General features: G+C 39.2%; 6 protein-coding genes across 6 annotated transcripts in view; 2 read left to right on the forward strand and 4 right to left on the reverse strand.

The window, feature by feature from the left end:
* LOC145497920 (hemagglutinin/amebocyte aggregation factor-like) overlaps window positions 1-26,698 on the forward strand; it is a 71,243-nt gene that overhangs the window by 16,516 nt on the left and 28,029 nt on the right. The window contains exons 3-5 of the mRNA XM_081477800.1: window positions 7,055-7,139; window positions 15,625-15,729; window positions 16,253-16,346. The gene's annotated coding sequence lies outside the window, so the exon portion shown is untranslated. The remainder of the gene's footprint in view (window positions 1-7,054; window positions 7,140-15,624; window positions 15,730-16,252; window positions 16,347-26,698) is intronic.
* LOC145497745 (A disintegrin and metalloproteinase with thrombospondin motifs 19-like) overlaps window positions 1-26,698 on the reverse strand; it is a 58,654-nt gene that overhangs the window by 16,261 nt on the left and 15,695 nt on the right. The window contains exons 11-20 of the mRNA XM_081477595.1: window positions 19,769-19,870; window positions 18,571-18,716; window positions 18,308-18,371; window positions 17,691-17,796; window positions 17,119-17,252; window positions 16,188-16,308; window positions 15,568-15,648; window positions 14,961-15,121; window positions 14,319-14,484; window positions 13,072-13,210 (exon numbers count right to left, since the gene is read on the reverse strand). Coding sequence (XP_081333721.1) covers window positions 13,072-13,210; window positions 14,319-14,484; window positions 14,961-15,121; window positions 15,568-15,648; window positions 16,188-16,308; window positions 17,119-17,252; window positions 17,691-17,796; window positions 18,308-18,371; window positions 18,571-18,716; window positions 19,769-19,870 — 1,220 coding nt within the window. The remainder of the gene's footprint in view (window positions 1-13,071; window positions 13,211-14,318; window positions 14,485-14,960; window positions 15,122-15,567; window positions 15,649-16,187; window positions 16,309-17,118; window positions 17,253-17,690; window positions 17,797-18,307; window positions 18,372-18,570; window positions 18,717-19,768; window positions 19,871-26,698) is intronic.
* Window positions 1,008-3,049, reverse strand: LOC145497877 (neuropeptide FF receptor 2-like). Its single transcript, XM_081477741.1, has one exon. It carries the CDS (start codon window positions 3,039-3,041, stop codon window positions 1,983-1,985), a length of 1,059 nt encoding a protein of 352 aa, XP_081333867.1. The 5' UTR covers window positions 3,042-3,049; the 3' UTR covers window positions 1,008-1,982.
* On the reverse strand, window positions 4,894-5,988 carry LOC145497859 (neuropeptide FF receptor 1-like). Its single transcript, XM_081477724.1, has one exon. The coding sequence runs from the start codon at window positions 5,974-5,976 to the stop codon at window positions 4,900-4,902; it is 1,077 nt and encodes a 358-aa protein (XP_081333850.1). The 5' UTR covers window positions 5,977-5,988; the 3' UTR covers window positions 4,894-4,899.
* Window positions 9,949-13,057, reverse strand: LOC145497884 (neuropeptide FF receptor 2-like). The gene has a single exon (XM_081477755.1). The coding sequence runs from the start codon at window positions 10,990-10,992 to the stop codon at window positions 9,949-9,951; it is 1,044 nt and encodes a 347-aa protein (XP_081333881.1). The 5' UTR covers window positions 10,993-13,057.
* LOC145497898 (tachykinin-like peptides receptor 86C) lies at window positions 21,251-23,063 on the forward strand. Its single transcript, XM_081477778.1, has one exon. It carries the CDS (start codon window positions 22,065-22,067, stop codon window positions 23,061-23,063), a length of 999 nt encoding a protein of 332 aa, XP_081333904.1. The 5' UTR covers window positions 21,251-22,064.

Here is a 26,698-nt window from a genome sequence, read left to right on the forward strand (position 1 = left end):
GCACGGCATTCGTGGAAAGCAGCTTTTTATTTAAATATTTCTCATTATATCAGTATTTGTATTTTCATAGATATTTTTAAAAGCTGACGAATTTTGTACCGTGGATAAATAAAGATTATCTATCTATCTATCTAGTATACCAGGGGACGCTATTTGGTTAAATAAACAGCCATGCTTTTGCAAAGGATTAACTTTGTATTTGGGATAAGGTTGCATTTCCGAGTAGTGCGCATGCTAGACAACTCACGTGTGAGACATAATCTACATCAAATTCGAATGAGAATACTCTTCTCTGAGATAAAAAAAAAAAAAAAAAAAATTACACTGTTGATGCTATCCCCCATCCCTTTGAAAACTGAGAATACGATTTACGGACACGTGGCAATCGTTAAAACGCAAATTGAGAAGTTATTGGAGAGAGAGAGAATGTTTTATGGGAGAATTGCTTGTAAACTTGTGGTTATCTGCACGTTTTGATGTCTGATCCTACGAAATTATAATAAGCGTCAGTCAAACTCTGATGATAAGCAATCACTCTTTATCATATGAAGCTGGGAATACAAATATAGAAAACAATTATTGACATTTTGCTTTCCGCGAGGACCAGAAATTGTATCAAACAAATAACAGGCATCGCGCTGACGCAGATAAGGTAAGAACATGCGTAGGCATAAAATTGGCTAGGATGCACAAACGTACAGCCTGTGATGTCCTCGGGGTACAAATATGCTGTATGCATTTAAGATGGTGACCGAAGTTCAAGTCCTTCGAAGACAGGTTACTGTTCAAGAAGATTCCTTATGAAAATTAAAGTTATGGATATTGATTGATAGAATGATTAGTAACATGGTCTGCGCGTTTTCTTGTTTAGATCTTTCTCTTTCTGTTCTTTCATAATACGGCAATTAAGTGAGAAAGCCAAATAGTCTTGATAAAGTTTCAAAATATTAAAAAGCAGAAAACAACAAGAAAAAGGCATTCCGTGTAGGCTTTTGTGAGACGAAAAAACCCGTGCATAAACACATGATTCTTGACTTATCTGCCTATTTGTGGATTTTCTTTCACTTTGGTTCCTTTCATAATACGAAAAGGAATTGTCTGATTTTCATGTACGTCCGTCAAAAAAAAAAACCTGTTAGGCCCAAATTAATTTTCAACAGATTTATAGTACAAGTTTATACTTCAATTGTGGTTGGCATTCAGGTGCCATTCTCACATTTCTTCAAGAGATTTTGTAAGTGCAAAATTATTGACTCTGCAAACTGAGGGAACATTTCTTTCATACATTTCAGTTTCAAGTAAATAACCAGAGCTCCTTTAATTTGGGTTTGATCATTTTATTACCTTGCATTTTACCAATAGAATTCTTGACGACCTTTGTTATGTACATTACAGATCTAATAAGAGGAACTTGCTCGGCGCTAGAAATTTTCTATCAGTGGATACGATGTTTCTTATAAACTAATTCAAAATAAAACACTCATTTCTCCTTGTAACAATTAACAGTTCATGCCTCAAAGAATTGTTCATTCCGTCAGAGTTCGTTCCTGCTGTTTTACTTGGTTTCTCACTGCTGTTCTACCTCTTCATCACCATTCAATCCTCAAGTTATATGTACGGCAGCTCTCTCTATAAATAACACTTTTTCACAGATAAATTGTGATTTATCTCTGCGTTTCAAATCTGTGACAGGTCAAGTTTCGTAAAGCATCGAAATTGCCTGTCTGTGCTGATTTCTGACTTACCAATATCAGTTCTTTGGCGTGGAATATGCGCCTCAGCACGTCACCATCGGGAAACACACACAATGTAAAATACTTCTCCTCCTCTTACATGTGTATGCTGATATTCAACGTCAGTGAAAGCTATCGAAAGCGGTGGAGGTCTCGCCGGAGAATGTTATTCTACTGAGCGTGATACATATTTAATTTCACCTTCTCATGGAGTCTGTCAGGCTGGTTTTCCAGTTTAGCATCAATCATCTAGGTAGTAAGGGATCTTGCCAAATTTAAATTTAATATTTCAGTTCGATTTTGTGAATCTACCCTTCTTTTACAAAACAAACGGTTAATTTCCTGCTTAAAATCTCCGTTATAATATGCGTAAATTAATGGATTTACCAGTGAGCTTGTGTATGTGGCAAAGTCGACCATCCAGCTCACTAATAACATGGCGTCGAAGGATTTACTGTTGAGAGTGCCATAAGATCTCAACATGGCGAGAACGGCAGCGGGGCCTAGGGACAGGGTATATCCAAATACAGTGATAAGAAGCATGCGCACCGCTTTAGATTTCGATTTTACCACCACTGGGTTCATCATTCCACTGTTACCTCTGTGATACAAGAAGATGGCTACTTTGGCGTACAACGCAAAAATGGTGGCCAATGGAACGAGAAATGCAAGAAGAAAATACAACGTGGTTGAAGACTGCCCCAGTAGATTTTGTGGAATATCACAAAGTTTCTTGTCAGTACATTTTTCGCAGACCATACCTCGAGCTTCGGGAATGTCTAGAACAGAAATGCTATCCACGCTGACAACAGAAGGACACGACACAGTGGTAGCATACGCCCAACAGAGGCAAACAAGGAAGAAAGGCTTTCTCTTTGACTTCAAACTCTTCAAAGGGTGGACAATGTTTTGATACCTATCGATAGCTATGACAACCAGACTGACAAATATGGCTGAGGCGGAGGTCTTTGTGAAAAATGATATGGCTTTACACTGGTACATGTTGATTCCTGATGCCGGAACTGCGAAGTAGACAATTAAAGGGAAGACAAGGAGGCGATATACCAGCTCCACGATGGACAAATGCGTAATGAAGAAATTTGAACTGTTTCTTTTATAGCGTTTTCCACGCAGCATAACATAACATATAGCCGCATTGACGACTATGCCCAACAAGATAACGAGCAGATTAATCGACAAAATCACAGAGAAGGCGATTCGTGCTTCCTCGTACGAACGAATGAGCAAAAGTGTTGAGCCGCGAGTATCAGTTGAGTTTATCCTGTTTGTGAAAGCTTCTTTGGGCATTGTGAATTACAAAAAAAAACTTAAATCAGCACGGTCCATTTGAATAAAATGAAGACCACTTTTGTGGAAAGTACCTTCGATGAGCGCAGTGACAGCTGTGGTCTCTTGTTCACAGGCTCTGTAAAATACTACTGTTAAAATACACTCTTGTGCCTCAAATTTGGGTCAATCTTTTTCGAGTTTCCCAACGATAGCATTGTCGTCGATAGAAGACTGAAGTTATTTTGGCGAAGGCTTCGCCAATGATATTTCGCGAGAGTCTAGTAGTAGCTTTTGGTCAGGTCAGATAAATGTTTCACCTTTACTCCTCCTCCTTGTGAGTCTTGATTTAATTTGACATAGGTGGTAAGCTTCAGTTAAAACATTTTTCAGCCTGAGGACACTGTAATGTATTATTTGCAAATTAACTTTGAAGGAAGGCAAGGAAAAATTTTACGCCTGTCCTCTGCGCCTTCCGTGTCACAATATATTTTGAAAAGGTGGACGAGTTTAAATTAAACATTACTCAGCCTTAGAACATTAAATAATATCTACATATAAACTACTCACTCTTACATGTAGTATCGGACTTGTCTCAAATTATTACTCTACTGTCCATCAACGGACATGTAATGCTTGTTCTCTGCTCTTTTGTTTGTGAGATTTTAGCCTAACAACAGCTGTTGGTGATACTTGCATGTTCAAACAAAACAAGAAATATACAGCTCACTAATTAAATAGAGACGATCAATTGTGTTGATAAATAAACACTCTTTTGGTGCTGGAAGTACAAAATTTCGTTCAAAATCAATCAAACGCCCTCGTTGCTAAGAAACATGATGGGGAAACGTTTTTCGTTTACACAAATGGTTTGTAATGCAAACGGAATTTTAACTTGTTTATGTAGCTAAATATAATGCCCCTTTCTTTCCTTCCAGCTATCGTTTGCTCCATATTAATCCTACAAGATATTGTCTGATGTTTTGTAACGGTAGTTTATCTCCCTCCTCCGCGGAGGTTCCCTGTGGGAAATTGAATTGGGAGTGGGAAGGCGCTTCCGTTTTTCCCTCTCGTCAGCCTGCGAACAGCACGAAAGAGGCCTCTGCGGAGGAGAAGGTTAGTGTATGGTATAGAGAGATATAAGGAGTGTCTCAGGCAGCAGATTTCAGAGGTCTCTGCTGCGTGCCGTTTTGCAGCAGGATATCAGAGAATCACCATGGACAATGTGAACTAAGTTGCGCGAAGCACTGAGTAATGATGCCAGATTCAATTGAATGCTGCCTCCGCTTCTTCTTGGAGTGACTTGGTGGTAGACCGTTTTGGTTTCCTAGAGAGTCCGATATTTGACAGGAAGGACATGGGCAATGAAACACTGAAACCACGGTAACCGTCTTCGACAGGTACAATGCTGTGGGAACAGCCTCCATTTTCACAGTTAGCTCGTTGGCATGAAGTCCCTTCACAAAGTACGGTTAGTTCAACGAGGTGTACGGTCTGCAGGAGTCGGACCAAATGATGATATCCGAGCGCTCATGCGTTATAGCACTGTGACCAGACCTTCAGAGAGGTCAGCCAACAACTAATTGTCGGCAAACTCCTCCTCGAACTAGTGCCAGTTTGGAGAACCATTATCTTGAGGAGGAGAATCCAGAGTTGAAGAGTGAACTTTTCAGGTCAATCTTGAGGTCGCAGATAACGTAAGATAATTTTTCTGTTACGTTTACAGCTACATCTCATTACTACACTTTATAAGACAATATAACAGTTGGTTTTATACCGGCCACAGGGCCGCAATATATTTTTGAGATGCCATTTTCATTGTAACGAAAACTCAAGAAAGATAGCTCGAGTAATCTTGTTTACACCTGTTTGAAGACCACTACCTGCTTGGGTTTTGCACACTTGACGAAGGTGCAGAAAATTTTGTGTTATTTCTGCAAAACTGTTTTAAAAGTTGCTTTCGGAAGTCTCCGTTATAGTATGCATAAATCATCGGATTTCCAAGTGAACTGGTGGGTGTCAGAATTTGGACCATCCAGCTGACTGCGAACAGTTTGTGAAATGAGGTATTGTTGAAGTTTCCATAAGACCTTAGCGTGACAAAGAGAGACCCAGGACCTAATGACAAAGCATATCCAAAGACGGCTAAAACAAGCATGCGCACTGCTTTGGACTTTGATCTAACCACCACTTTGTGCATTATCCCATTGCTGCTTCTTTGGTGCAAGACAATAGCAATTTTTGTATACAGCACAAAAATCAAAATCAGTGGAAAAAGAAAAGCGAAGACAAAATACGACGTTGTGGAAACCTGACCCATTGCGTTTTGTGGCACATCGCAAATCTCCATGTCAGTACAATTTTTACAGTCCATTCCTTGAGCTTCTGGAATCTCGTATATGGAAATGCTTTTCACGCTCACCACAGAAGGAATCGTTACAACTATAGCGTATAACCAAACGAGAAAAACCAGATGAGCAGGCTTTCTCCTAGACTTCAAGGCTTTCATGGGATAGGCGATGTTTTGGTATCTGTCAGTTGCTATGGCAGCTAAACTTATAAATGTGGCTGAAGCGAACGTGTTAGAAAACAAACATAGAAATTTGCATTGGATGCTTTCAATTTCCGACGTTGTCATCAAGGAATAGACAACAGTCGGAAAGACAAGCAGGCGTAAAACGAGTTCTGTCACTGACAAATGTAGAATGTAGAAGTTTGAGGTGTTCTTCTTGTAGCGTTTACCACGAAGCATGACAAAACAGGTAACTCCATTCGTGACAATTCCAAACACAAATAAAAACATGGTTATTGATAGAATGCTTGAAAATGAAAGCTGAGCTTCTTTGCGAGAGCGAATAAGAAGAACAAGTACCCCATTGCTATCTGTACTTATAGAGTTTTCTTGTTGTGTTGTTGGATTCATGTCTTCGACGTTTCGATCATCTATTGGTTCCATAATTGGAAGAGTTTGATATGTAATCTCAGTGGTGTTCCGTACAAAGCTGCCTTAATCACTAGTAAACTAGTTTTGTTAAGGCTTCCGACGACTTGAGTCCTGTTCTTCAGCAAAAATGGTTCGTCCTGCGGTCCAACGCGATTTCAGACTTAACCAGAACAGATGTTCATACCTTGGCTCATTAGCTCGTTTTCGTCTTTGCTGTTTTTCCAAAATACAACAAGGAAAAGCCACAGAGCGTAATATGCACGAATATTTTTCCCTAGTGTGACGCTCTTGAGAAGACTTTCACCATTATTTCAGCTGAGTGAAGCGCGAGAGCATTTTCAGATAGGGTGTGCTATGAAACCTGAGACGACCACTTCAGTGGCAGATGAACTGAATTTAATGATAAAAAAACGTCGGCGTGATCTTATAAGTACTACTTTAAAGTGGGCTTTCCTTATGGATATCTATTTATTTGGACAACAGCCTACTGGCAGCCGAACAAAGGGTGTTGTTATTTTAAACCTCCTTCAGGTGTGAACTTATTAAAACACAGCGTGTATTTTCTTTATGCACACCCATTTATTCCCAAGAATTTGATTATCTATAACACGCCTGAAAGTAAATTAATTTTTTAGCAGTTAGATTGCTTTGCTTGTTTGCTGCTTTAAACTTAAACATATTAATATTTTAAATCACTTCAACAATATATATTAAGGAAATATGCTTTCTGCTTTGCAATCGTCACGATCAAACCCTTTGCAGATTGTTTATGACTCGCTCAATTTTTTGCCTTTCCTTCGTAGCTTTGCACTGAAAAGTTCGAATTGCCATATCAGTGTGAAATTTCCAAGAGATTTTTAGAGCGCCGTGACTCTTTCACAATGACAATTTTTTTCAAATGAAAAACAATTCATAGGGGTTTCGAACTTAGGATAACACATTATTCCTAATCTAATAGATTTAATAATGACAAATTTAAATTTATAATGCACTATCTACTGATAAATTATGAATACAACCTTACTGGGTATGATTTAAAATGATTCCGAAAGGATTCCTTATTACTAAAACTCAGTTTCTTTAACTTCAGGCCTAGCAATCATGATGGGTGCGAGTTCCAAGTGCCTCAAGAGTACACTCGTTAAGTCAATCCGGAGTTCACAGGGGACTTAAATGTAAGGTATTATTATCTCTGTTAGCCTATCGCAACATTTTGATCAATTACTCGTACTTCTATGCTTTCATTACCAGATCTTATTACAATATAACAGCTGCAAGCTGCTTTAGAACTGAAATCCAACTTAGTGATAATCATTTATTTTTAATAATGTGTTCAGTTGATTTGCAAAACATGAAGTAAACAACTTTTCAGAATAACAGGAATAGCATGAATATGGATTCGAGGTTTCTCTAAAATGAGCTAAAACAATATTATGCAGACATTACCCTAACTTATGAAACCGTATTGTAGGGAAGCAGCTTATTGGAGTATATACAGTTAATGTATAGCAGAGATGTTGAACGTTTGTCAAATATGGTGATAAATGTCAGTTAAATGTTGAATATTCATAAAATTCCTAAATATTCAAATGCACATGTTGCTGTTGCTGACCTTCCCAAGTTTATAAGTTCCCGCCGCATTGACACAGATTTACAAGAGAACAACTCAGTGTTACGTAAACTCTACAGTCACAGTCTTGTTGAAATTATCCTCAGTGCTACGCACAATTTACTTTATGTCCGCCTCTTACTTGATTCCCATGCAATTCTGTGTTTCGATTTAAAAGATTACACGTTTCATTTAAAATGCTTTTTAATACCCCAAGTATAATTCATAGGATCATCAACATTGATTTGTTTATAGCTGTACGGTTATTGTTTTGAAGCTTCCATGTAATTAGTTTTCCTAAAGTTCACAGATAATTTGCTAATATCGCAATATCATGGCTTACTGATTTATAACATGACTTATTACATGGTTAGCTACGGGATCGGGTAAGATGAATCAAATCCTGCGCTGTGATTGGCTACCCGAGCGGGCAAGATGGAGCTATCTTGCCCGCTCGGGACTACCCGCCATGTCCTGCAAGAAAATTGTCCCCGAAAGCCATATAATAAATCCTTTATTGACCAAGCTCGTTTGGTCAAGATGGCTTGATATTGGCGTCGTTCTTTTTTTGCGAGTTTATGGACCTCGACTCCGTCTCGGTCCATAAACACGCAAAAAAAAAAAAAAAGAACTGGGCCAATATCCAGCTTTATTATATGGCTAGCTCCGTGAGCGGGCAAGATGAATCAAATCCTGCGCTGTGATTGGCTACCCGGGCGGGCAAGATGGAGCCCGCTCGGGACTGCCCGCCGTGTCCCGTAAGAAAAAAGAAAAATTTCCCTGAAAGCCATATAATAAATCCTTTATTGACCAAGCGAGTTTATGGACCTCGACTCCGTCTCGGTCCATAAACACGCAAAAAAAGAACTTGGCCAATATCTAGCCGTCTTGACCTCACACTTGGTCAATAACCCATACATCTTGACCTCACACTTGGTCAATAACCCATACATGATTTCTTTTCTCTGGCTGTACTAATTATGTTCACAAACCGTGAACATCCTACTTTTATGCCGTGGAATCCATTTTAGAAATAGATAACATGTACCGTGTTTCGAGTTTTAGTAGAATTCTACTAGTATACCAGTGCAAATGCTGTAATCTGATTGGCTGAGCCATCGTACACTATCAGCCATTAGTGTGCAGTGGTTGGAGGTCGTCCAGCAAATAGCGACGTTTTTTTTTTCGATTTTCCAAAGTTTTGGAGGAAAATTTTGATGCAAATGGATAATTAAATTCCTGCGAAGTCTAAACGAAGGACATTAACGGTTTCTTGACTTTTAAAAAGTTCAAATTATTAAAAAACTGATGCGCGCGCACACAACTTCAATTTTAAATGACAATTCAATCCGAGCGATCTTTTTCAGGGGCAAAGGTTAATAATACGTCAAGAAATAATTGGAAACCGTTATTTGAAGTAAATTTTGGTAAGAATTCTACTAAAACAATTAGATTATTCGCTCTCGATTTCTACGAGGTGATAGTTGATTCGGACTTCGGCCTCATCAGCTATCACCTCATAGAAATCTCGAGCTCATAATCTAATTGTTAATTAGTATAAATCCACTAGCGTTCTATCACGGATACCGTTCTCTGATTGGCTACGCTACTCACTATCTATTCTGTGATAGAAAATGAGTAGCATAGCAATGTGCCCTTGTTAACAAAATGACGGCCACTTCTTGGCGTTTTCGAAGTGTCTGTGAAGAGGATTTAGATAAAGTTTTGAACGACTGGTTGATTTATATTAGATTATTCCCTGCGCCCTCGTCGACTATCACGCGATAGAAATCTCGAGCTCATAATCTAATTGTTTATTAGTAGAATTCTACTAGTATACTAATGCAAATGCCGCAATCTGATTGGCTGAGCTACTCGTATACTATCAGTCATTAGAGTGCAGTGGCTGTCGGTCGTCCACAAAATGCGACGTTTTTATCGTTTTTCCGAAGTTTTGGAAGAAAGTTTAGATGTAAATAGATAATTAAATTCCTGAGAAGACTAAAAGAAGAACATTAGCGGTTTCTTGACTTTAAAAACTTGAAATTATTGAAAAAACGGGTGCGCGCGCATAAACAACTCCAAATTTACCAAGGACAATTCAATGAGTGCGATTTTGTTAAAGCGTAAAGTTCAATAATGGGTAGAAAAATAATTAGAAACCGTTATTTGCGTTTATTCCAGTTAGAATTCTACTAAAACAATCAGATTAAATAGAAACACGATTATAAACCAATCAGCGCTCCTATATAAATTTGAGTTCGTTCTAAATATCTACAGTGTCACGCCTTTGAGGCCTCAAGCTATCTGCGTGTCTTCAATTTGTTATTTTTAAGTTTCACGATACTTTTCATCGATTCTCCGCGTAAAGGCTACTACCTGCACGACTTTGTAAACTTACAGAAGGAGCAGGCGCTTTTTTTTCTGCAAAACAGCTTCAAAAGTTCCTTTCTGAAGTCTCCGTTATAGTATGCATAGATTATAGGATTTCCGAGTGAACTTGTGAGTTGTACAATTTCGACAATCCAACTGACTGCGAACTTTTGGTAAAACGAGGTATTGTTGAGATTTCCATAAGACCTCAACATGGCGAGGAGAGCTCCTGGTCCTAGCGACAAAGCATATCCAATTACCGCTAAGACAAGCATGCGCACTGCTTTGGACTTTGATCTTGCCGCCACTTTATGCATCATCCCATTGTTTCGTCTTTGGTGCAAGACAATAACAATCTTTGTGTATAGCACAAAAATCAATGTCAGTGGAATAAGAAAAGCAGATACAAAATACGACGTTGTGGATACTTGGCCAATGGCATTTTGTGGCATGTCGCAAATCCTCTTGTTAGAGCAAGTTTTACAATCCATTCCGTCAGCTTCTGGAAGTTCGCTGATAGATATACTTCTCATGCTCACTACACCGGGAATTGAGACTATGATAGCGTACAACCAAACGATAAAAACCAGATGAAAAGTCTTTCTCCTAGACTTCAAGGCTTTCATGGGATAGACGATGTTTTGATATCTATCAGTCGCTATAGCAGCTAAACTTATAAATGTGGCTGAACCGAAGGTGTTGAAAAACAGTGATAGAAATTTGCATTGGATGCTTTCAATTTTTGATGTTGTAACCAACGAATACACAACAATCGGGCCGATAAGAAGGCGTATAACAAGTTCCGTCACTGACAGATGCAAAATGAAGAAGTTTGAAGTGTTTTTCTTGAAGCGCTTTTCACGAAGCATGACAAAGCAAATGGCTCCATTCAGAATGACTCCCAACACAACTAAAAACATGACTATTGACAGAACAGTTGAAAATGATAGTGGAACTTCTTTGCGAGAGCGGATAAGAAGAACGATTGCTACCTCTTTGCCGCGAAACCCGACTGTCTTGTTGTCTTGATCAGTTGTCTCATTCATGGGGTATAGGTCTGTGATCTGTAATTCGCTGTTACCAATTCGTCTTAATATATAGGAATACACTAGGACCAATGCTTTTCAGGTGAAAATCTTTAAATTTGTTTCTCTTCGATTTCAATTACTTTTGTATGCTGTCATATAAGACTTTGATCACTCTCTGGATAGAAATGCAGTTGTCTTTGGCTGGAGAAACACCAACTTGTCTCTGCCTGTGTTGTTTTTCGACGATATATATTTTTCTAAGAGCTTGTCAAACTAGCGAAGAGTGCGTCAGTTCGCGTATATTTACGATTTTCCTTGGTATGGCGCTGTTGCGAAAACGTTGGCCAGTATTCCAAAAAGCTGGGTGCAGTCTGCGGGTATTTTCCGAGAGGATCTACTGTATATGGAAAACCTAATATGTGTTGGTTGCAGCGGCAGTTGAATTAGATTGAAAGAAAAAAGCCTGCGCGAACGTTTAAATAGTTAAATTTATTAATTGGACACCACTGGATTTTGTAATTGACACCCGAGCAACGTTTTTCACCTAAAGACTCCTTCAGGCGTGAACTTATTGTACACAACCATTTATTCCTCCGTTTCAGATTATCTAACGTACGAACAAAATTTGTCCAAAGCAAATTAATTTTAAAGCAATTAGACTTTAAGATTACTTTGTCTGTTAATTATTCAAAACATAAATGCATGGCCATGTTCAAAACCACATCGATGACATGATGGAAGTATGGTTTCTTTTTGACCGAAAAAGAATATAAGCTTTCATAAGCTATTTTCCAGTTGAACGTATGAGCAATTTCTTGCTTTAAAAACCAGTAAAATCTGCAAGAACCATAATTGCTCTACAGGAAATTAAAGAGACTCAGCACTAGGTGAAAAAACCTCCTTGAAATCGGTTGAAAACATATTCAGACCGGATGCTGTATGTTCATAGCACAACAGGGGAAAGTGCAAGATATATTAACAAATTTATACATTTAAAAAAGAGCTTCCCTTCGTTCGGCATACAAAATAAAGATAAAAATATTTAACAGAAAACTTGAGATATAGTTCATGACACAGGCGTAAGAGCACCCAAAATCTCTGTGAAACTCTATAAAGATAAGGCACCTTTAAATTGTTCGGTAACTAGAAAACATGTTTTTCTATTTTTTGTACAATGCAGAAAGTTCTTAACTCGACCCGTCGATTACAATCTCTGTAACATCTTCTGCAACAGTCAGATTAAAGTAAATTAAGATAGAGACAAACAACACAGACAGAAAAAAAGACTGTTTGCCTGAACTATGAAAATATTGGAATTGTTTGCAATGGATGCGACGTTTCTTTCTTGTAAAACGATTTTGCGGAGTTGCCTTTACTACATTCACGTGTTAACGAAGCGGTTACCGATATAAGCTCCAATTTTTTCCCATTAAAAGAGAGGCGGAAACTTTACCTAGCAGCAAACCTAACCCTTCCGCTGAAAGATAATGGTGTACTAGTAACATCTTTTTAAGTGATCTTGAGGTGTGCGTAAATTATTCAATGCATCATAGATTCTTAATAAGATTACAAATCTCCGGATAAGGGCATTCTACTTTCTACTAAAAATTAATAATTTCTTCCGATGGCACATATTTTCAATTTATTTTCAGTTACTAGATCGATTTTTTTTTCAGAAATCAGCAAAACTGTGAACGGGCTTAGATTTGATTGCAAGCGGAAATTTTGCAAACCTGCACTGCTATTGTGTCGTAATATTACCTTAATCCTTCTTTTTAATTAAATTTCGGAAGTCCCCAAATTACTTTTGATGTAAATGTAAATAAACCACCCTTTCAGATAACTTTTGCGGAAATTACTCCTGTCAAAAACATAGGAAGGGATAAGCGCTACTGCCAAAAGTTGTCATATGAAATGCTATTATTAACTCACGCCGTGAAAAATCAATTGTAGAGGTTTGAAACTCAGTTGTAAATGCACTTCATGTTGTTTGCGTCAAACTGGTAAAAATCTGTTTGCAGATTTTTCAAATTGCTTTTCGAAACATGAGGCATTCTATCCTGAGGTGTTTTGCTTTTTTCTGTTATTAGCACTCACCATATTGGACACTGATGCACGTTACACACTCTTTCTTCCTGTCTTGGTTTCGTTGCACCTTTGCAGTAGAAGTCTTCCACCAAAGAAATGTTTCCTCGGTAAAAACGAATGCACCTCATTCGCAGACTTTTCCTTATACCTACAGAAAGCAAAAAAAAACAAGGTTTCTAAAAAACACAACTTTTTTTAAAAGATACTGATTGATAATATAATAATAGTAATACTAATAGTAATAATGATAACAATTAATGATAATAATAATTTAATAATTTCTTAAGCGCTACATGCGCTGATCAATAGCGCTTTTACAATTCATTGGAAACTAAATGAGAAAAATATGTCAGTTATTGATAAATAGGAAATAAAAAATGCGTTAAAATATATTTAAAAATACATTAAAATGTCGACCTGCTTTTGGGTAAGGGAAAGGCTGAAGTTGGATAGAAGAAACTATTTCAAACCAATTCCTGTTGAATAGGCCATTTCCGAGTTACCTTGTGCCTCTGTTTCAAACCGAGTCCTCGTGCAAAACCTTTCATATGAAAATGAGTTTGATTTGCATGAGAATGAACCTTTAGGGGAAACACAGTTTCATATGAATGGTTTCGCAGGAAGACTCGTTTTGACAGAGAGGCAAAAGACAACTCGGAAATGGCCCATTGTTACGTGATCTTGAATCACCCATCTTGTACAAAACAGTAATTTTAATACCCCTCGCTTGTCCTTCTTTGCATTTGAAGCGTGGTGAAATGAAGTTTTCGTTTCCAGTTAAGCTGTTCCTTGCACGAACGAACCGAGTGCAATATGTGTTGCGCTGATGGTTATTAGTTACGGTGTAGGGTCGGCCATATTTTGGCTAATATTTATCCAGCATCTTCTCTGTGCTAGCGGTTTGTAGTACTGAAGGAATTTCTTGTCATTTTCTCGACATTTTTCAACATATTGCCGCCAGAGGCATTAGGAGTATTACTGCGCCTTTCAATCACATGCGGAATCTAAAATTCAAAGCTCAACAGACAAATGCATTTTTCGCGACCGTCAATCAAATGTTTGACGGTTTTTCCCAGCTTCCGACTACTGCCCAGCGCGCGGTGATCAAATCAAATCGTTGAGCACAGTTCAGACAACATAGTCGGAAGCTGGGAGGAGCCGCCGAACATTTGATTGACGGTGGCGAAAACGCATTTGTCGGTTGAGCTTTGAATTTTAGAGTCCGCATGTGACTGAAATCCTTTCTAAATGTTTACCTCCTCCGCAGTGCACGTTACATTTGCCCCAGCCTCCATGAACCCATCCGTACGAGGCTTCGTGGAGTAGACGATGTTTCTTCTCATCTTCTTTTTCTTTGTTGGTGTCGTGAAGTGGCACAGCGTATCGATACTCCACTCCAAGGTTAAAGCCATAGTAAAGCACCTGTAAGAAACAAGGAAGGTGTAAATCCTGTGTAAAGGTGTTGGTTTCCGTCTGTCTCGGGAGACAATGGAATATACACAATGCATGGTTTCAGTCTCTTGTGGGGCTTCAGCACCTGCTCGTCTTGCTGTGTCTGTACAATCCTATCCTGGAAAGGCAGACCTAGTTACAGTTCCTACAAACAACTCTGTGGGTGATGCTACCCTCTGCCGTCTGCGTTCTCTTCTTTCTTTCCACAGCTCCTCCCTCTTCCTCTCGCTCCTCAGCACGTCTTGACTGTTTGTCTGCAGCAACGGCCTCTAGGCCTGTTCGTTTTCTTTCACATGCCGTCAGATCGCGCTTACAAAGTCTTTGCGAGGTCGTGAGCCGTGGGCAAGATGCTCTTCGGGTGGCCTATCATTGGGTGGCCATACTGAAACCATTTTTGTACTCTAACTGTGTAGAAACTAGCATAGTATTTCACAAGCAAAACTCACCATTATGTGCAAGGGAGCATTGGTCGGCCCGCGCGCTATGATCTTCTCCAAGGTTCCTTTTCGCATGTACCGGAATATAGTTCCGTCGGCGTTGACGTCACCGGGAAGTTGAATTCTCCAATTACCATTAATATAGTAAGTTCCGGCGTCTGCCCTGAGAGCTGCGTATGAGGAGAACTACGTTACTCTAGTCTTTTTCCAAACATATTGAAGGAATAACAGATTGCTTTTTACAGGGATAGTACAAAGTCCAGGAATTTGAAAAGCACAGAAAACTACTGACTGGAAGGCGTAGAGAATGGAGAAAAATTTGTGCAAACTGCCTCAAGCTCATTAGCTATTCACGGAATCTGTGTCAGCAATTAAGTTTCTTGGTCTTCTTATGTGATCTGACAATGAGAAAGCTATATCAATCGACAACTACGTAAGGGTATTACTGTACTTCGACTTTACTTTATTTTACTTTTGAGTTTGGAATACTTATGGTTTAGCCTTTCATTTGTCTTTACAACGTACAAAACTGTGTTACTGAGATTGCATTGCTCGTGTTGGGAAGAAAATTTACACAATTTCGTTTACATTACGAAAGACCTAGATGAATCCTTACCAAGAAAACTCGTGCACGGCTTTGACTCGCTTATGCTTATACTCCTTGCTCCCTCAGGGATGACAGCAGCTTCCACGTAACCTGAGGAAAGAAGGAAGTGATCTGTTACTTACAGCAGAATACTCGAGATGTGTTTGCCCTAGTGTGCTTTCTGAAGATGAGGTAAGTAAGTTAATTTGACTAATATGTATATTTTTCCCTTATCCTGTCGTAGTTGACTGTTGTAAGTGCTAGTCGACATCATTTTGAATTTTGCGAGACAAACGTCTTTTTGAGATGTAAGTTTTAATCTGGATTTAACGGTCACCACATTTCTCCTAGCCTCTTCTAGGCTTAAAGTCAGTCGGGGCGCAGCGCGAGAAATGGCGCACGACAAGAAAGTGGAGAAGCGCGGCGCACCAAGCCTCTCTTTCCTTTATTTCGCTCCGCCGTTTTTTCGGGCTTCGCCCCAACTAACGTAACGCCTGGAAGAGGCTGCATTTCTTCTTAAGTCTCAATCTTGCTCATAATTTTAAAATCATAAGATTTCTGTTATTCTAACGAATATGGAAGAAAATATGAAGAATGAATTACACTGAACTCGAGTAAGAAGTTAAACATCTAACCAGTTGCGACTGTACCTGATCCAGCTAGCTGATTAAACCTCCCTTCCACTGTACGACACGTTGTTCCGTTTCCTTTGCAGACGCCGCAGATATCCTCTTCTGCTCCTGAACCAATCTTATGGTCACAACCAACATCCTGGTGTATAAAGGACATTTTCAAAATTAAACTTGAAGGTATGATAATACGAAAAATCATAACAAAAGGAGGGTGCTAATAATTCACGCTGTCTGGAAATACTTATGAAATAATCGTTTGCGGCGTGAAGGAACAGCTGAAAAATCGTCTCCTTTGGCAGGTTAAAAAGAAGGGAGCGAGTTTTAATTTTTGTAACTTTTCGTCTTTTTTGACCTTTACGTAGTTTATGTAATTTACGTCTACAGGTCCTCGAGAGTCGAGAATCTGATCATTACAGTAAACACCAATCTCGTTCCTAAAGCCCACGTGTCGTTTGGTCAGGCGCTGACCAAAAGACACGTGGGCTCTGGGAACGAGATTGCCATGTTTTAAACCAAGGCACGCATGCGCCGTGAAACCGGAACTCCTAAAATCTTGGAGTCTGGAAATTGATTATTCCAGAGCTCCGTGTTTTGGCGCTGACCAAAAGACACGTGGGCTCTGGGAACGAGAATAGGTAAACACTTTTTCAGTACAAGCAAAATTTTCCTTAGTGAATGAAAGTGGTAGAAAAATCATAAAATTGCACTCTAGCCGTAGAGATGACATAGCTAAATGATTTCAAATCAGGCTGAGCTGTACCCTCAGTTTTCAAGTGTCGCGATCGATTGACCATACACACTATACGTCAGTGCAAAAAAAACGCGCGCAAACTGTCAATAATTTAGCGGCTAGTACCAATACTATGGTGATGCGGCGTGCTGTTTGAGTCAACATTTTCCTGTACTGTAAATTTTCTGAGCAAACATTTGAGAGGAAATGTTACGTTACCTGGCACTTTCCATCTATGCAAATGTCGATTGAGCCAGGTCTGCATGGAGTACCATCTATAACTTTAGCGGCGAGCTTCGCTGAGAAACGGTATTGAGGATCCCTTGGTTTGCAGAATAGGGAGCATGGCTGGCCTGAAACAGGAATGCGCAATAATAAGGACAACAACTTTATATATCACTTACGAATTGCAAATTAATGCATGTTCGATAAATTTCATTAGGAAGAGGAAACCTCGACAGCTTTCTTAAAACGAGGAAAGAAACAAATAATTTTTTTACATGACTTTATAAAAGCCGATGATAAACCTGAATATATTACGCACTGCGTGCATTTTTTGACACGGTAAACCTGCTACATGTTTATAACGATTGGAAATGTGGATTTCTAGTTTTCATTTCTCCGACGTGCCAGTTTTTTTTGGAAAGGCGATCATTGTTACCCATATAGTTCATAACTGTTTACAAATTTGAATAGGTAAAGCAACATTTCCGGGCAGACAGTTTTCAAAACACCTCGTTCAAATATTTCTGGTGTGATTTATGTGTGAGTTTGTTGTTGCACTTGCTTACCATCACTTATAACAGGGACCCAGTCGTGGTTCTCTCCTCTGTATTTTATACCGTTGAAAGATTCACACTGTAGAGTTCGGAAATCCCCAGATCTTGGCGGGCATGGCTGAAAAATGAAAATATGTATTTACTTACTACAAAGATCGATTAGTACACAAGCCATCTTTCATTGAAATACCTTTGTAAATTGCTTGTAGTGTATTCGGCAATAATACTCACGCCTTAGAAAATTGAGATAAGCTTCGAGGGGAGGTTTAATTTTTTGTTTTTGAATTGTTAATTTGTTCTTTGAGCCATGTGCTTCATTTTTGGATCAGTTTGTACAAGCTTTTTCGTAGAAGTACGTTTCTTCTGATTATTTGGAATGTCAGACCATGCATGTTTCCTTAAAACGTGGGTTTAACCAGAGCGCGACAGGGTAACCCCACCCACATTCCCCGCTTTCTGCTTGTCTGAACGACGAAACTTTCAAGTTAGATCGCTTTTTTAAGCAGTTTCAATCCATTCCGTTGATACTGAACAATTTCATCTTATTCCGTTTGACTAAGGCTTAGTACATTCTAATAGGTATGCAGACTAGCGCAAACATAACCTAGTCACTTCACTCATTCCCTTACCTTTACATTACAAGTACGAAATTTCCTGGATTCTCCTTCACAATATCGGCCACCGTTCAAGGGGCTGAAATAAAAAAAACAGATGAGTTCGTTTAATTTTTAAAATGCCCTAAGGAGGGTCACTTTCAAAGTGTCATGCCGAGTTAGCTGTACGTACTTGATGCGAGGTTTCGTCAAAAACTCTTCTACGTCATTTTCACTACGTAGTCGTTGATTAATATATCTGTACCTAGTTATACAAATGGAACTAAAATGCCGCTCACCTTGGTGAGTCACACTTTCTTTTCTGTGAAGTAACACCCATTCCACAGGTTCGGGAACATTTGCTCCATTTCGTCCAGGAACCCCAGCCACCGTCTCTTCTTAAAGGGATGGTACTGTTATCCACACATTCTCCATACATACACCACTAGGATCGTGAAATACAAAGTAGATTACCTCACATGTATTAGATGTAAACGAGAGTACCTCACATGTAGTAAATGTCAACTAGACTACCTAAAGTGTTTAAATGTAAACTAGATTTCCTTCATGTTAGCCTTCGGCTTTTGCATCGCTTATTTTAAACCGACATTGACACTCGAGGTGTGGCACAATTTCGTGTCTCGTATTTTAAACACGTGCTTTAACAGAAAAATCTCCTTCTGCATCGAGCACCTGAATGACTTGAATTTCATATTTGTTTACCCCCTTCCAAAACTCGTGAATTCAATTCAGCGTTTATTGTACACTTCATACGTTATCATGAAAGAACAAGAAAGAAAACAACGGGGCGAAATGGGAAAAGTGCTTTGATTGTTAAACAAAGTTTTCTGCCCAAGCATAGCAAACGAGTTTTTCGATCAAAAATCCTGGCTAAAGTTTCTCTTTTTCCCGCACTTGGCAGACCAGTATTCTTAATATTTTTTTGGAGTTTTAATTGTTTATCGTGATATTTCTGTATTTGTAATTATTGGCTAAGTGTGATTATAATGTTTTTGTCAACTCTATACCTGTTTTACTTTGGTATTTTGCCTTATACCATAGTCGAAAAACAATGTGCATTGACGTTAAAGTTGTCACTGAGACTGAGGATCCTCAGGTGAAGCTTGTTTCGTTTGTCAAATTTAGCGCTTAAATCAACGATTCAAACTTTCAACTGGACAAAATACATAAATAGGGTATGGTTTTAGCACTCTAGTCTTGAATTGGGCATGTTTCTTAGAGGAAGCTACTTTTTCATCATTATCAATTGGACCGTCAACAAAAGCCCTTCAGCAACTGTGTCAGTCGCAACGTCATAAATAGGCTATCGAGTTGTTGGTCAGGTCATAAATAGGGTAGCAAAAAACGCAGATTTTGGTCATAAATAGGGTAAGGGTTTTGGGAAGTGGGTCGCACACCCCCACCCAACTTTTCTGGAGGTAGCCCCCCTCCACCCTTCGGGATACATGACAACTTAGTAACAAGTTACCTACCCACCTTACCAGAAGCACAAGCTGTTCCTGTGGCTGGCGGATTCAATTTACTTCTACACAGCTTTTCTCCTTTAATCTCACACCAAAGTTGTTGACATAGACGATGCTATAAGTTACAACGAAGAAAGCACTTTGTTTATTAATCAGCATAGCGCCGTTAGTCGCCTTCATTCCCCTTTGGAAAAACAATGTGCTTTGACGTTCAAGTTATCACTGAGATTAAGGATTCTCAGGTGAAGCATTGACGTTAAAGTTTGGAACAAATGTGTTCTTTTCAATAGACCTTTTTCGACTGGGCGGTTTGTTGCCCCATTTCAGACCATGTGATGATACTCTTGAGAATTCTTCCTTTCAAATTTTCAAATAGTCGCGTGCATATGAATAAATAATTTTTAGATGGATAAAAGAACAATTCTCTAGAGAATGTCACGTGATCTGAAATGGGAAAACAAACCTCCCAAGCGAAAAAGGTCTATTCCCACGTGGGAAAGGAAAGATTGCATGACAAGCCCAGGTAAAGTTTGTGATATTCCGGTCGTCAAGCAGTGCTTCTCCCCATCAGGTGGAAGATAGCTGTTATGGGTGGCGGGTGGCAATTGTGTAGTTAACTCTAGCTGGTGGTCAGAGTGTAAAGCTCCCCATCAGGTGGCATTAATTTAAAAACGAAAAGAGATTGACTGGTTTTCTTTTAATGGTATAATAATGCCTGTATGGATCTTAGTTCAAGTCTACCAAGGATTCGCGAATTTAACCGGAAACGTACGAGGATCCTTTGTCCGAATCCCATTAAATGGTATTGGATTTCATAGAGCAATCATAAGAAATGGAAATTAACGCCTACGTTTGCAGCCCAAGCAGTCGAGAGGATCGTACTTTTTTGTTTTGTTTTGTTTTGTTTTTTTGTGGATTTGATTCGTGGTAAAAAGCTCTCGTTCATGAAACAAAACAGGTTTCTTAGAATTTCGATGTATGGTATTAGACGTCATATGTTCTTGGTAGCTTTTAACACCATATAAAGAAAACTGCAATTTGATCAGAAGAGATGTCATACTTGTCTAGTAGTATTTTACTGTAAAATAAACCCAAGATCCTAGCTCCACCGTTAAGTATTCTCTGCATCTGTTGTCAAAGAGAAAAGCTTTGTCCGGGGATAAAATTTTGCAGGGTATTTATTGGCTTTGTATTTTTTTTGCTTTTTTTAAGTTTTTTTTTTTAATAAGGAAAGATATGTTCAATATCTGTCTTACTACACGTTAAGAATCTGTCATTTGGAATGAATACAAGCATCTGTTTTGGGACAGGAAACCCCATTGTTCAGAAAGACCCATTTGGGAGAGTAAACAAAAGGCTTTAGACATAACACCCTCATCTCTAAAGATGATCTATATCTCAACGTGCTTCTTATTCCAATGTTAAAATAACTTTTTCTTCGGTTAGCCCAGTTCTGACCAACAATAACAGATTTCTTATCAAAAGCGAGTGCGAATTAATCATCAGCTTTCTATTCAGATTCACCTGCAAGAAATAAGACCCTTTGACAGTCAAAATAAAACAGAAGCCCTCCTCCAACAGCCTATCAAATTTAAATAACAATTTCCCAGTTTTGGAACAGGTGATATAAAAGGTGTACGTTAAATACTGATGATATTCTAAACGTCAATTCAAGTTTCGAATGTAATAGCAAGTTACTCGCATGAAGACAAATTTCTGACACTCTCTGCAATTTGACGTAGAGAACTTGATGTATTTTCTTTGCCTAGCGTAAACTGATTCAGTCTAAATGTCAGAGTAAACAAAGGTGCCTTATTACCACTACCCTGTCAATCAATCTACAATCTTATGTTTTTTCAGACTTCTGTTATCGTTTAAAATCTTTCTTTTCAATCGAGCACATCGTGAGCAGAATTTATGCTTTGAAAACAAGGTACAAAGGGTAGAAATAATAGGCGACAAGACAATCAAATACAGGGTTTGAAAGATCATATCAGAAACAAGTGGAACCAGCCATTAATTCAACATATGGCCTTGTGAAAGACCTTCTGTTGATTGTTTTGGATGCTATTCACGAATTTATTGCCAAGAAAAATATATATCCACTTAAAATCTGCCCACTTGTTTAACGAAAGCAACTTTACGTCAAACTCATAATTTTCTGGGTGATGTTGTGTAAGTGTAAATGATAAATTATTAATATTCATGGTGATAAGCACTTTATATGTCTTTGGAGCAAGCAATGAGTTCAGGTTAACGAAAACTCTATGACGTAAGACCATCAACACTTTTTCCTCTCTCTAAATTCAATGGCATCGAATACCTCAGAAGTCCACAACCACAGTTATTCCACCGGTCAAGATATCGCCTTTGCAGTTATGTATTCGTTTATTGTCATCATCGGTGTACCCGCTAACAGTATTGTCATCACTATCGTGCGAAAAACACCTTCAATGCACACAACAACCAACTATCTCCTTATGAACTTGGCTGTGGCGGATCTAATCACTTTAATGATTTGTCCGGGAATGTACGACTTCGCTCTAAAAAAAGTGCGGCTCGACAAAACTTTGGGAGATTTCATCTGCAAATTTTTCGCGGGTAATGCAGTTGTTCCAATCACAATTAACGCGGCCGCCTTGACCGTTAGCGCCATTGCCGTGGAAAGGTACCTCGCGCTGGTCAAGCCGTTTTACACCAGGCTAAGATTAACCAAGAAACGGGTTCCTCGTGTTGTCGCTTTCATATGGACATTTGCTGTGTTATCCTGTATTCCTGACTTGGTAACGAACACGACAGAGCCTAACCATCATTCAACTTATCCGTGTAAACGTCCTTGGAGTTTAGACGAATATTTCCGTCACAAAGGTTTCCTTATCTTCACTGGCGTTTTCTTTGGGCTCATTCCAAGTTGCATCATTTTCTTCTGTTATTTTGGCATTTTTCGGGGATTGTTTATCACTGAGACAATTTGCACGGCCCCAAAAGGACCAGAACGTTCAAGCAACGCGGCATTGGGAGACCAGCGCTCAAAGAAACAGCTTTTTAAGCTTTTGTTGTGGCTTATGATACTGTTTTGCACTTGTACTTTGCCGTTTTCAATATTTTTCATTTGCTTAACTACTTTAAAAACAAACACTGTTGTTAATAATCGCCAATATCTGTTTGTTGTTCATAGAATGGTTAGGTTTCTTCTCACTGCCAACTCGTTTTTTAATCCACTCGTGTATGCATTTCAAAGTGCTAATTATCGAGAAGGATTCAAAAGAATCTTTTGTTGCAAGAGGTTGACAGAAGAGAACAAATAAACGATCATGGACAGCCAATTTGTAATCATAGAAACAAAACATAACTCTTAAAAAAAAAGTTGATTCGTATCGCATACGTTTCGTACATGCAGTTGTGGTTAAAAGTGTCGAGAAATTTCGCAAATATTTGTGAAGCTTATTTAGATAGCGGAACGAAAATCCTGCTGTTTAGCTCAAATCGTTTGTGATAAAGGTTAGATGCAAAGTACTGTAAGTTGTGCTGGAAAATTATAGTTCGCAATGAAAAGTTTATAATCTTGTGTCAATTAAGATCGATGGAGCTTTTGATAACACAAAAGGCTTATAGAATCTAGTGTCACACTAAAGCAAACGGTGACTGCATTTTTTTCCGCCTTCAACCAGCCCCTCAAAAAAATTCTTTGACGCCACTTTATTCTATTTCTCACTTCATAAACCTTTTCCCTCTTTTTGAAAAAAAAATACGTGTTAAAAGAATACGTGGACGCAAGCAATCCCGTTTTAAAAGAAGTCTCAGTTTATCGCAAGTAACAAATACCTGGTTTTCTAGTTACTCCATTAAACCGGCGCAACAGTTTTATTTTGATTGGATAATATTTCTGGAAAATAGCCTTTCTAACGGGGGTGCGAGCAAGGGACAAAAGATTCCATAACATTTATTCTTGTGTGTGGATGTAGTAAGCCGTCCAAACACGACGGTTAGCCTGAATACAGCCATTCACCGCTACTTTCGTGTCCAGAGTTTTGATCACGTGACATGAAGTAAAAACACATGAGATTGCCAGGCAACAGGACATTAGGACCCGGCCGAATGGCCGGCCTGTTTCTTGTCAGGAAATTGCGGGTGGGGCCACAGTATTTCGTCTAAGAAAGATGAGACTTAATGATCTGAAGAAAGAAACAAGTACAGAATACAGTCAAACCTCTCTACAACGGCCACCTTAGGGACAGATGAAAATGGCCGTTATAAAGAGGTGACCGTTATGGGGAGGTAGGGGTGTTATACGACACCTGTATTTTTGGATGGTACAACATTTTTATATTTAAAAAAGGCTGTCTGTAGCATAGAAATGCCTAACACAATCAAAATGGATCAATAAAACACAAACCAAACAGAAACAGAGACCAACGACGCACGGTACGGATCAAGTTTCGTGACCTTTTACAATATACACGGGGTTTTGTACACTCGTCATTTGTCAGTCGTTGATTACTGGCCGTTGTTGAGAGGTTATTCTGGCAGCTGGGACGCGCTTTAGTGACCGTTGCCATTGTGGGGAGGTGGCCGTTATGGAGTGGTTGAAATAAGAGTTCATGTATAGTCCATCCGCCGGGACGAAAAAAGTGGCCGTTAATGGAAGTTCCACTGTATGAAGAAAGCCGCGTTTAACGAAAATAACACTAAAAGATAACTGCTATAAAATCTGTTTCGGAGTTTGAACAGGAAACTCAAATTTTACTCATATGTCAAAGTAAAAAAATTCGTATACTAGGCTGTCAAGGAAGCAAGGTAAATGATATAGATTCAGCTCTTAAGCTTTGCTTTTGTTCGGGGCAAAATAAAGTGGCCGTATTAAAGGAGCTCTTTAAATTAGAAATCACTGACTGAACTTTTGGTCGGACCAAAATAAAGTGGCCGTAATAACGAGGTGGCCGTAAGGCGAGGTTCCACTTTGCACATTTTTTGCTTAACTCGACAGACTTATTTATATCTTTGCTTTGTTGTGTCTGTTTAGCTTCACCGTAATGACCACTGGCAATGGCCGTGTTTCCTCAGTATCAGTCTCGCAAATGTAAATAATTACATTGAAATTTATCTGTTGCTTAAACTACGTATGGTATATTTCATAGCTGGGGTAAAGAAAAACTTACTTATTGATCTCAAATGATATGATATGAATGTTTTTTTCAATTGTTTTCCAACAGTTTGAAATGTTTAGTAAAAAGAGTCACTGGTATATCTGGGGTTCAAGTTTCGGTGTTTTCATGTTGGTAACTGATCCATGTCAAACAAGCACTATGTTTGAGAATTAGGCCTGTGTCTTCATATCGTATTTCAAAGGGGTATTTTCGAACAAATTCGTGGAATGAAGTGGGGCACCGTTAACTCCTTAGGAAGTGCTGTTACTCAAAATGTTTTGGCTGCATGATTTGGTGAAGCTAGTTTTTATTCCATTTGGTCTATTGTTGAATTCATTTGTGAATAATTTGAGTTCAACACAACCCTAACCTTAACCCCAAGTTCAACATTGAAAACCTTTTCTGTTTAGATGAGAATGCAGTTTTGGTAACCAACGGTTCAAAATAATGAAGAATTTGACAAAAGAACTTGACAAAATTTTAACATGTTGCACTCTGGATCCAGGCGCACCGCGCACTGACGTATCCATACGCCTGTCCTCGGCTGCTACTGAAATCGTAGAAACTCTGAACAGACGCATGCAAAGCTAAAACAAAACAAAGCTGAATGAGATTAGACATTATTACGTGGCTAGTTCTGTGAGCGTGCGATATCGTCCAAACCCCGCGCTGTGATTGGCTACCCGAGTGTGCAAGATGGTGCTCGGGACTACCCGCTGTGTACCACAAGAACAATTTCCCCGAAAGCCATATAATAAATTCTTTATCGATCAATCTTGCTCGGTCAAGATGATTGGATATTGGCCTCGTTCTTTTTTGGGAGTTTACGGACCTCGCAAAAAAGATTTTGGCCAATATCCAGCCAGGAAGAGGAAGTCAACATTTAGCTAAACGTTTACATTTAGCTGAATGTGCCACCTGTTATGTTATTCCGTTAAAGACTTCATGCGCTTAGTTTTATTCCTACCATCCGCTCTTAATTTTAGCTGAGTAATTCATCAATGGACCGGGTAGTCAAGCGTCAACGCCTAGACGGATTGCAGATTTGTTCAACTCGTACTTCGCGTCTGTATTCTCTGTTCCTTCAGAGGTCCGGGGCCATCCAGCACGGCCATCGCCTTTAGATGGGCCCCTATTTGTTGACTTACAGATCTCAGTCACAGAGGTTTTGGCCTATTTAAGGCAGCTGGATGTAAATAAGGCAACGGGTCCTGACGGAATCCCTTCCCGTCTATTAAAAGAAACCGCTGAACAGATCGCACCATCTCTCACAAAGCTGTTCAACAAATCCCTGCGGCTAGGAGTGGTTCCTTCAGACTGGAAGCTCGCAAACTTGGTCCCAATCTTAAAGACAGGGAAACGTGAGCTCGTTGAGAACTATCGCCCAATCTCCCTTCTCCCTGTTATCTCAAAGGTACTTGAGCGCTGTGTATTAGCGGGACTGAAAGATCACTTACACCACAAGATAAGCCTCTTCCAACATGGCTTCTTAGCTGGCAGGTCCTGCGTTACTCAACTAACCAGCGTTCTTGACTACATAGGGGCGCAGCTCGACGCTGAGAGGCAGACGGACGTTATTTATCTCGATATGAGTAAGGCGTTTGACAAAGTCGATCATGCCAAATTGCTTGATAAGCTTTGCCAATTTGGAATCGCCGGCTCACTGCACGATTGGTTCAAATCATACTTACATGATCGCAAACAACGTGTGATAGTCCTTGGCGCCACATCTGAACAGCTATCAGTCACTTCCGGTGTACCTCAAGGGTCCTTGCTAGGCCCGATGCTGTTCTTGC

The sequence above is a fragment of the Orbicella franksi genome, chromosome 1, assembly GCF_964199315.1.
Source record: "Orbicella franksi chromosome 1, jaOrbFran1.1, whole genome shotgun sequence".
In the NCBI taxonomy this organism is placed as follows: Eukaryota; Metazoa; Cnidaria; class Anthozoa; order Scleractinia; family Merulinidae; genus Orbicella; species Orbicella franksi.